Source organism: Setaria italica, chromosome III (genome assembly GCF_000263155.2).
Source record: "Setaria italica strain Yugu1 chromosome III, Setaria_italica_v2.0, whole genome shotgun sequence".
NCBI lineage: Eukaryota > Viridiplantae > Streptophyta > Magnoliopsida > Poales > Poaceae > Setaria > Setaria italica.
In genome coordinates, this window is record NC_028452.1 from 23179525 (window position 1) to 23191450 (window position 11926).

At 41.1% G+C, this 11926-nt stretch overlaps 1 protein-coding gene across 1 annotated transcript; it reads left to right on the plus strand.

Annotated features, from left to right (window-relative positions):
- The first annotated feature begins 3252 nt into the window (after positions 1-3252).
- Positions 3253-7741, plus strand: LOC101778098 (hexokinase-10). The gene is made up of 9 exons (XM_004962201.1): positions 3253-3530; positions 4249-4396; positions 4470-4637; positions 4979-5053; positions 5838-5993; positions 6105-6206; positions 6310-6437; positions 7195-7276; positions 7370-7741. Exons 1-9 carry the CDS (start codon positions 3253-3255, stop codon positions 7739-7741), a joined length of 1509 nt encoding a protein of 502 aa, XP_004962258.1.
- Positions 7742-11926: the final 4185 nt, after the last annotated feature.

The window sequence follows — 11926 nt, forward strand, 5'->3', positions numbered from 1 at the left end:
GAAGGTGAACGCTAGCACACAATTTAGACAGGTCAAGGCCGCTGGGTAGCATAATACCCTACGTCATGTGTATTGTATTGTGTTGGTTGTATTGAATTACTTTGGAGGGGGTCCTTGCCTCACCTTATATATCCGGGGGGTAGGGTTACAGGTCGGTTGATTATAAAAATACTAGTCGGATACGGCTAGAGGAGTCCTACTCTCATTACAGTGTGTACTTTCCTAATCCTCAACTAGTTCCTGCTATTATATGTAGACTACGCCGCCCTGCACCATGGTCTCCACGTCAGACATGCCTTGATGTCCAGCCCCATATTTGGGACTGTTCAAACTTTCTGGTGGGCCCATAGATGTATGTACAACACTATATAACACATATTCTTCAAGTGTACTTCTGCTAAGTTCCTTTTGGTTTGTGTCCTCAAGTGTATTCTCCAATGGGTGTCCAAGATATGTTGAAAATACGGATTAAGGCCCTTCCGCGAAAAGGGGGGACATTTTTTAACTAGACATGGGAATAATCTAAGGAAACAATATTGGTTGCAGTTATAACAATGTGTTGGGAAATTCGACAAAGTCATAATGATGTGATTTTTTATAAAGTACCAACACACTCTACACTGTAGCTACCAGGAATCTACCGGATCAAATTTTGGTTACTTCTACAGATGATCTTAATAGTATATAGAAGAGAATCTATCGTCTCACATATCTTATATGATGATAGTATTCTTCTTTTCAAGGACCCACGTCGCAAACATTGACTACCCATGGGATTCCTCATTATAGTATTGAAAGTCCTTCATCATATTTTTCTAATTATGTGAAACTAAAGTTGAAGGAGGACATTTGGGATTATGTATCCAAAATGATGCCTTTGAAGCTCAAATTACACTTGAAAAGCATGAAAGGTTGTATGAAGATGAAAATGGTTCAACTATATTGAAAGAACTCTTTGGCAAATGCTAGATGATTGGAGTAAGAAATAGCCTAGCAGATGGGATGAAGTGAATAGTAACTTAGTAGCACAAGCGCTATCAACATGTTGTATGCTCTTATTGCATGGCATTGTGAGGAGTTTATAATTTTCTCGATAAAGAGTGTTGATAAGCTAGGTTATTAATTTGAAGTATAGTGTGAATGTAGTGGAATCAAGCAATCCATTGAATGAATCATTATGGTAAGATGTCTAGAAAGTTGGTATACCGTCTTAAATTTTGGCTTGGTAAGTTGTAGTGACGAGCCTTTATACAAGGAAGAATAAAGTGGTTCATCAATTAGAACATGTAAAATTAGTAGAGCAAATGAGGAGTTAGATTTCATGCACTTTTGACTCCCATATGCTAATGGTATGCAAAAGGCTACAATACATGGACATTTATAAAGAACATTATTTTTTCCTGTAGATGATGATGACCTTCATTGGTTTCTATCACTTTAGTATAATTGTTCGATGAAGGAGAAGGAAAAGGTCTTGCTTCTAATTTGGAGATATCTCATAAGTGTGGAGTTTGATCACAATTCACAGATAATGAGCCGGAGATTGTGATTAATGGATATTTTTATTTTGGGTAACTATGTCGATTCACTATACATGATCCAGCATCACAAATATGTGGAAGGTTATAAAGGCAAAGCTATTATGAGGGGCACCAAAAGGGGCTACTTATGCCAAAGATGATTCCCAAATCATTGAACAATAGGCACGTCAAAATCAATATGGATGTAACTTTCTTTAAGGAGCATGACTGGCAGGATTAGGCTCTATTTTCATCTAGGCAAATTTGCTTAAATTACATGGATGAAAAGGAATTATAATTATTATCATGTTGGGAACAATTGCATATACAATGGTTTTATCCTTTTTGGGAGTATGTGAATAGGAAAAAAGGTGAAATAGAGTGTTCTAGCAACTCAAATCCCATTAAATGAAAAATAAAGTAAAGTTATATGAATGGTCATTTGCATGGGAAGCAGACAAAAACACAAGAATCGTAAGAAAGATAACAAAGGAATTTTTCTAAGAGGTTGGGCCTCATGTCAAAAATCCTCCATACTTCTTATGGAACAATCCATTTGATAGGAATTTAAAAGGAATTCTAAATGTTCAATACTTTGTTCTATAAGATTCAAATACTATAAAATTCCTTCATTTTCCTATATAGCAAAAGAGACCTTATAATTTTTTAGACAGGTTGTTTATCAATTTGTTTAGCGCTAAATTATTGGGCTATGTTGGCATTCATGTTGAAAGAAGTTGAAGGCAAGTTAAAGTTGAAAGAGGTTGAGATTAATCTTTTATTAGAAGGGGGGTCAGGTGTCGAAATTGGTTGTAGGTTTACTAGCAAATAAGGGCTCCAAGGAATGCAATACATTGCTATTTGCATGCATGCTACAGATTTCGCTAGTACCCTTGTGGAAGTAGATCGTAGCCCTTTAGCATATGTTTGATTGGTAGGATGAAGAGGGTTGAGGTGGAGCAAGCCCACTTCGGAGGGTGCCTGGTTGAGAGACATATGGGTGAGATATATATTATCTCACCGATCAACATATTCGATTAGAGATGGTCTAAACTTGAAATATCTCAGAGATATCATTTTGAACAATTTTTTTTTACTACATGTTTTGCTAGGACACTATAACACCTATTATTTTTATAAACTCAATAAAATTATGAGATTGCAAGAGCCTAAATCGACTAGTATAATTATGTTTCCAGTAATCTATAATATTTTGAAAGAAAAGTCTAAGATATATGCACACATTTAATGCAGGGAAAAAATCTTCTTCCATGATATAGTAAACATTATTTCACTAATAATTTAATAGTATAATCAATTGTTGCTACAAAAAAATTTGATATAAACGCATTGGATCTGGACGAGAAAGATATGCAAAAATCTGTATAGAGTATCTTGGCAGGGGCTTACCAATTTATGGAGTAGGAAGTATCTGTTGACTAAGATGCCAAACTTGAGGTATAAGAGACAAGGAATTAATTGCTGGGGATTACATGCCTTCAATACGGCCTCCACGTCGGCCCCCGTCCTTCTCCTCGCCTCGCCTATTTATTCGCCGGCCCGCCGCTGGCTCGCCGCGGCCGCGCTTCCTCCGCACCTCCCGATCCAGTCAGTCCAGCAGGCCACATCATCGTCCAGCACCCTGCTGGCGCTCGCGCTCGAGGGCGCGGGTCGTTCGGGGGTTAAGAGGCGCCGCGCGATCGGGTCTGGGAGCGGGAGCTAGGGATCGACGATGGGGAGGGCGCAGTGGCTGAGCGTGGCGGTGGGGTGCGCGGCTGCGGTGACGTGCGCGGTGGCAGCGGCGCTGGTGTCGCGGCGGGCGGCGGCGCGGTGCCGGTGGAACCGGGCCGTGGAGGTGGTGCGCGGGTTCGAGGAGGGGTGCGCCACGCCCACGGAGCGGCTGCAGCGGGTCGTCAACTCCCTGTCCGTCGAGATGTTCGCCGGGCTCGCATCCGAGGGCGCCAGCAAGGTCAGGATGCTGCTCACCTGCGTCGACGAGCTCCCCGACGGGTAAGCGGGTAACGATGGCGCCAACGCGTGCCCTTCCCTTGCTGCTTCGACGTGCAGTGGGTTCAGTTCGTGGTGTTCATGCATGGGAGGGGTTCCTGCTAGTAGGGTGTAGTCAAATGTTAGCAGTTCGCAATTGTTGGTTTGCGAAGTGTGAGCGTTCAAAAATGCGATTCTTAACCATTTGTCCATTGTTTATTGCAGTTCATTGGCACCGATTTGTCCACATCTCTTTCTTCTTTTCTTCACTTTTCAAAAGTCACGACCACGAGCAAGCATTTGGTGCAAATGCTCACGAGTGACCAGAAGTCCAGAACAATACAATTTTCGGGCCGGTTGCAGCTTGACATTTTGATTCATGCTGCATTACTCAATCATTCTGATGTCCTACTAATTGCCTGGACAAATTATCGAACCGCTTACGAAATTGCTCGAAAACTTGATGTTTTGCTTCTCTTAACATTAAAGAAAAATTGATGCGATGCAGAAACAATATTGGCTGCATAGATTTTCAATGTTAATCTGTTCTCTGAATTGAGAAATTCCGATTGCCAACTCAATATATATAGTGTCTACGTATTTATTTTTAGCATATGGATCTTTTGGTTCGTAATTTTCTAATCAGATGCAATACGTGATAGTGAACACGGTTTCTTAAATAATATATAGTATTAGTCTCTCATCCTCTTATGGTGATTCATATGTGCATGCGATGGAGCAGGAGCGAAGAGGGCATCTATTATGCCATTGATCTTGGAGGAACAAGCTTTAGAGTGATGAAACTAGAGCTTGGTCCAGGATCTATGGTTATCAATAAAAAGGTTGAACATCAACCTATTCCCGAAGAATTGACCAAGGGTGCAAGTGAGGTAACTGTCATCATTTATTTCACTTCTTTGCAAGATGTCTTGTTTCTGTATAGTAATTTTACCCTTTTTGCAGGATTTGTTCAATCTAATAGCCTCGGCACTAAAGAATTTTATTGAAAGAGAGGGTGGGAAAGATGAGGGAAGGGCACTTGGTTTTACATTTTCCTTCCCTGTCAGACAAATTTCCATATCCTCAGGGTCATTAATTAGGTGGACTAAGGAATTTTCAATTGAAGAGGCTGTAAGTTAAAAGTTGTGCCCTCAGTTATTCTGCTTTTTCATCACGCTTGAAAGTGAAATTGCTACTCAAAGAGCTAATTTTTTAGAGCTAAACTTTATGTTGCAAGAAATGATGTGATAAAATGGAACTTTATATCAGGCTGATAATATCTTGTTGCTATGTGTCGTGCTGATAATACCCTGATATGCAATCCTTAGATGCCAATACTTTCATAGATTTTAAATTCCCCTCTCGATAGACGATGCGTAAATATTTATTCACATTATTACTTGGTTGGCCTTGTGGTTACTGTTGATTAATTTTATTATACCCACTGGCTTGTTTGAACTTTGGAATGGCAGGTTGGAATGGATGTTGCTCAATGCTTAAATGAAGCTCTTGTTCGGAATGGACTGAATTTGCAGGTCACTGCATTGGTATGTCCCTGACATAGTTATGCTAGTAAAGTAATTTGTATTGGGAAATTAATTTGATCACACTAGTTGGGTTAATTGATTCCACTCTCCATCTCTTTTATGCGTACACTGTCTTAATTAGTTAGCATTCTTACCTGATAGTTCATCATATGTGAACACCATTATTTAAATAGCATCCTTTAGCAGAGAGGCAGTTGTACCCGTTATTCCATTTGCAGCAGCATAATGGGAACTATAGATAACCTCTAGCAGATGTTAACATGCAGGCAAATCGTATATGAAATTCTTTGATGTGAGCTAGTTTATTCGTATCTGACTGGTGGGTGCCGTCTCAACGGGTGGCCATACCACCATGCTATAAGCACATCCATTTTTAAACTAGAGCTATAACATGAACTAGATGGTTTTATGTTAGGGAGAAAATAAACACCCATATTAAGTTGATTATACATGTACTTGTGTTTTCTAGGTGCGGTGCAACTGAGGAGACTGCTATGATATTATTATATTTGAACCTGTATGGATAACCTCTCATCTATATACAACTGTAACTTGCTTTTAAAATAATGGAAATATATGTCATCACCATTTATTACTGTTCAAAATAAATGCTAGTATCGGATCTGGATGTCCGCATGTTTGTGTCACATTACAACAAGAGTGGGTAGTAAGTTCCTCCTTCATTGAGTTTAACAAATTGCTTTTCAAAGCTGATGTCTTTAGTTTATTCACTGAAGAATCATATCATATCTTTTCACTGATTTCATGTGCTACTGTAAAATAGGTGAACAATGCTGTGGGTACGTTAGCAATGGGGCATTATTATGATGAGGATACAGTTGCTGCAGTGATTATAGGAGCTGGTACCAATGCTTCCTATATTGAACGCACTGCTACAATCACAAAATGCCAGGGTCTTCTTACCAACTCTGACATCACGGTATATTGTTTTGCATTTTCCGCTTTATTTGGATCTTTCGTTTGATTAATTTTCAATGTGAAAATTAACTTGTTATTCTACTTCATGTTATATTAATGCTCTATTCATTAGGTTGTAAATGTAGAATGGGGTAGTTTCCGGCCTCCACAAATACCATTAACTCCTTATGACATATGTTTCAATGTTGAGAAGGATCGCAATCACTATGACCAGGTAAGAATTTATGAAAATTTCTGTTGTGGCATTGCTTGTGAAAAATCAAACTGAAAAGGCTTGCAGCAACTAATCTGAAAGTAACACCATTTAATGCATATAGGCTTTTGAGAAAATGATCTCCGGTGTCTATCTTGGGGAAATTGCAAGATTGGTACTCCAAGGAATGGCTCAAGAATCAGATGTATTTGGCTCTTCTGTGGATTTCTTATCGACCCCTTTCATATTCAGGTATCATCATCCTTGTATTCTTTCTAGTTATATTGTGATATTACAGATTAATTTTTATTTCTGGTGATTCTTTGGCTAGTTTCGTATGATACGCCTAACTTTACACTAAATCAATATTGCTCTGCTGCTAAGCTTCCCCGTTGCTTCCACTTTGCTCCATTGCTCTACTTACGTCCTGACACTTATGTTACGATATTTGTTTGGTGTCTCTACCTTCTTTCTGGTAATTTTTTCTTTTAGAGGACATGTACAGCATATATTGCATTAAGAAGAAACAGTTCAATAAAAAGACATTATATAGCAATCCAAATGTTAGAATTAGCCAGTAAGGTTATTGATGATCCATGCAATTAAGATGAATTAATTGGGTTAGTAACAACCTGTCGGTTGGAAAAATGTTCTTTGTTCTTGAAAACTGAACTTTCCATGTTAAGTTTCAAAGTTTCTACTTGCATCTATATACATATCTTTACTAACAGCGGACGTTTATATTTCCTGAAACTTAACAACAGCATCATAATTCGTATACTATGTTTGTAACTGATCGATGGTAAGGTATACAAATATTTGCTTCTCAGTTTAAGTTTCAGGGGTTTTATTTAATAAGAATTATAACTTTGTAAGCATGAAACGTGGGCTTTGCATTTTTTTCATGTATAGTCAGATTTGCACATTTTAGGAAAAATCTATGGTCTGGTTGCCTAAGAAAATGATAACGCTGAGACAAAAAAAAATTATGTTGATTATTGTCATACAGTACACCTTGTCTAGCTGCTATTCGTGAAGATGATTCCCCAGATCTGAGGGTAGTCGGTAGGGTGCTCGAAGAACAACTGAAGGTCAGTTCTAACATCTGACTGGCTTACCTAAAACATTATTTATATGTGAATCTCCTATATTTTCATGACACATTCATGTCATTTCCCTTGCAGATACAAGATGTTCCACTGAAGACTAGGAGACTTGTTGTGAGAATCTGCGACATTGTCACCCGAAGAGCAGCTCGTCTAGCAGCAGCTGGGATAGTTGCAGTACTACAAAAAATTGGCCGTGATGGAACCCTTTGTGGCACCTCCATGGTTAGAAAAATAAGAGGCAAGCCAAAGAGGTCGGTTGTTGCAATTGAAGGTGGCCTCTACCAAGGCTATTCAGTCTTCAGGGAGTATCTGAATGAAGCCGTGGATGAGATCCTGGGGGATGAAATTGCCTCCACAGTTAGTCTGAGGGTAATGGAGGAGGGTTCCGGGATTGGGGCTGCGCTCCTTGCAGCATCTTATTCGTCGACTAGACAAAATTCTGCATAGGCTTGACATAGGTTTATCTCCTGATTTATTCTTAGCCTCTCAGGGTAATGGACGAGGGATCTGAAATTGGAGCTGTGCTCCTTGCAGCACCGTATTCGTTGACTGGAAAATTCTGCATAGGCTTCATATAGGTTTATCTCCTCAAATGAGGTAGGAGGCATATGTCCATCCAAATGTTGTACCTGGTAGAAAGTCAGTTCTTGTACTGTTGTATCCCTTCTGGTTTGTCGGAACATGTCTTCTTCTCATCCATGTAAATGTACATGCTGTGTGGTGCATCGATATATAAAGGTTAACAAATGTATCATTCGGTGACTTTAGAGAATAATTTTAGTGACCTATGAGCCACATATGTACTGTTGTCTGTCAGAATGTTGTGAAACTACAGTCTACAGATGTAGGCTTGGTCTCCTTGCATGTATGATACGGATATATACAGCCTGTTAATAGGATTATTATATGTAGAAAGCTTCCGGTATACTGATAATAGAGACGCATGATTATTCTGTTTCCTGGTAGTAATTAATTTCATCAGCATCTTCGAGGTTCTTCAGCACTACAAACACGATAGGCAACAATAACCAAAAGAACCTCAAACTGTTTTTTATCAGGGTCGTTGTGTGATTATTTTCATGGCTGTGGAACTATCATTTTTATTTTATTAATTTCACCACCTAGTTAGAAATTAATCAAACCGTATTCTCTTATTTGAATGTGAATCCAAGAACTACGATAAGTTTGCTTCCAACCACTTCAAAAAAAAAAAGCAAATCTAACATATCTGCTGGTTGTTTCCATTTTTATGGCGAGAATTGTATGCAAAAAGAACTTTTCTTATGTTTCTACTTTTTTCTCTTTAGTTTTATTTTGTTTTCTTCTCTGGTGTTTTGTAATATATTTTTCATAGACTTTTTTCTTTAAGAGCTTTTAAAATTATGATAATTTGTTTAGATTTATTTTTTGGATATTATTTAGTTCATCAAAAAATTGGTCCAAAGAATACTAGTGAATATCTATTGACCTAATAGTGAAAATTTATCCTCCGGCCTTCCAGACATATGAGTCGCCTACGCTACTATACATGAGCGAGCCCAAACATAGAATTAATCCAAATTATTCCAAACAACCTGAATTATTAAGAACAATTGCCAGGGTTTGCCTAGCTTGATTTGAATTCATTACCCGACTAAACGATGAGATTTACATCCTCTGTGTGCAGCTTTTCATCTTTCAGTTTTCATTGATAGTGTGTATGAGGAGGGCATCGGCCAACTATGTATCACGATAAGATAGAGGATACAAGTGTTATCTGGAATGAATGGCGTAAAGCATCTATAGGTGGATTTTCGAGCCATCCTAATTGAAAGTAAGGCCCCGTTTGGATCATTGGAATTGAATTCCATCCTAATAATCATAATTTAGACACAAATTAATTAAGCTAATATAATTGTATGTGGAATATAGTTGTATATTATAGTTGGTGATATGGGAGAGATACTTGTATGCTGCACTTCTACTATAGAGAAGCGAGTCTAAGAGCGTGCTATAAGAATTGAATTCCATTCTAATAACCATAATCTATAGAATCAATTTCCATCTCCCACCCCATGAATTTAAGATAGGCTTATATCTAAACTTTGGAAAGTTGTGGAATGCCACATTCCAACATAAATTAGCCTACTCCATAAATAGATTCCAATTCCTTGGACCCAAACGGGGCCTAAGGGGAAAGAAAAGGAAGGAATTTGTGTCAACGAAACACTGCATTTGTGATTTTTGAATCAACCACAAGCAAGAAGTAAAACACAACAAGTCGTGAATTATAGTCACATATATACTAGTGTACTATATGCTACAAGTGCTCTGTCACATACATTATATTCAGGTTCCTTAGATCGCACACATGATCGATCCATCCATCCACATCCACATCCAGAAATAAATAAAAAATCGATCTAGCATGAATGCTAGCTAGGCTGATTCTTGAACCCTACATGTAGGCTGATCACGGCGAAGGCATGAATGAAGCCATGCGCCAAGCATGCATGCATGAGTTTCCTCCATGCGTCTCGCGACATGCACCTAGCTACCGATGCACACGTCACGAGTCCCAGCCGGTAGGCACCGGCACGAAGTCGTCGCGCAGCATGGCGGCGCGCAGCCGCGCGCTCTCCTCCCGCGCGCGCTCCATGTCCCGCACCGCCGCCTCGTACTCCGCCTCCACGGCGGGGTCCACCGCGCCGCGGTCGTCGTCGTCGACGACCACGTCGACGTACATGTCGGGGTCCGGAAGCGGCGGGACGCCGCCGGCGTGCGCGAGCCCGATGCCGCCGTTGATCTCCGCCCAGTAGCGCTTCCTCGCCGCCAGCAGCGCCTCGACGGCGCCCGAGTCGTCCCAGCGCGCGACGCGGCCGCCGGGGCCCTCGGCGTTGAGCCCCGCGCCCGGGTCCGTCACCTTCCGCCACGGCACGCCGCGGGACTCGCAGAAGTCCTTCTCCCACGGCGCCACCGAGCGCCGCACGGGCGGCGGCCGCGGCGGGCGCCGGCTGCGCCACGGGCGCGCCGCCGCCGCTGCCGGCAGGTGAGCGGCGGTCTTGCTGCTGTCGACCACCCGGCTGAGCGCCGCCATTGAAGCCGGTCTGTTGACTACCCGCGGGCTCCGATCGTATCGAGAGGAGGCGTAGCGAGAGCGCATTGCGCTTGCGCCTGCTGCATTTATATAGACGGGACGGCGGGGTGCATGGCGCCATGGCAGCTGGCGCGCCGCGTCGCGTGGACGAATCCGCGTCGGATCGCGCGGCTTCTTCACCGATACAGAGTCGGTCTACATTCCAACAAGGAGCCACCGGAGAGGCTCGTGAATCCGATTGTCCGGGGACAATCGGACATGCATGGTGCTACGTACCTAGCACTAGCAGAGGGCCAGAGCCTCGTAATAGCCGGCTATAGTGCTACCATAGCACAGCTGCCCATACAATATCATCAATTAATTGTTCCGCTATCTTGTTAAACACCGCTATTTGATTTAACCGCGAAATTTTTTTTAGAGGTCCAATCTTAAAGGAAGCAAATATTAATTATTTGCTCTACATCACCGGAACTCATGCCTCCGGCGTGTCTTTTTTTTAACTTAATTTAATGAATGACTTAATAATCACTGAATGAATAATGACTTGTTGATTGTTTTATGCTTAATGATGATATGAATAATGATTAGAGCCATCGGTATGATTGATTGAATAACATTGAATCAATGAACATGAAGATATGCATTCCTCAGGTACATGACATGTACTTGAGCTTTTCTTCTTGCAAAACACACATACATGCATGTACATACACTCACCCCTAGTACACAAACTCCTACATGTACTTGAGTCAAACGAATGTTGTGTTCATAAAATTTCCAGTTACATATTTCTATGTATAATTAACTAATTTTTTCATGTTTTCTAGTAAGACTCCCTAAATGAAAGATTTTTTTTTAAATCAATAACTGAAATAGCTACCGCTATATCCCATTTAGCTTTTGAAACTTGTTAGACAACCTAAGAAATTTGTTATAACTTTTGATAAAAAAAACACTAAATGACTTGGCCCGACATTTAAAACCTTAATGGAATAGGGAGCCATAGATAATATAGTACAGAGGGATGGAAAAAGTCCCGCGACTATACATCGCGCGTGACAATTGTTGATAGTTGTCGCCCACGTGTTTAGCTTATTCTTCCTCCTTTTCAGTCGTTTTTCTCACCGTTTAGGGCTTGAGGTTTCGGGATTTCAGGACGCGGGGCTTTTCTCCGGTGCACAGCCATAGAGGGAGGTTTGTTGGGTGGCTGCTAGCTGGTGGTGGTGGGGTGCTGCCGACAGCGAGATGGCGGGCTGGTGGAGAATAACCGATAGTCGGGGGCTTCAAGATGGCATCTTAGGGCGGTGGTATCCGACGGCAATAGCCGTTGGAGACGAAGAATACGGGTGGTGGCAGTCAGGACCGTCTCCGACGGTGAGGAACCACCAGTAAGATAAAGAGTGGCACGGGGCGAAACTTGCCATCTCTTGCTATGTACGATCGCTCCCTGGAGAAAGATAAGAGTAAAAGTGGCCCTACAGCTAGTTGATAATAAGGCCCGTATGAAAGTTTTTTTAATGAAGGCCCATTTGAAAGGTAGGATTCGAGCAGAATAA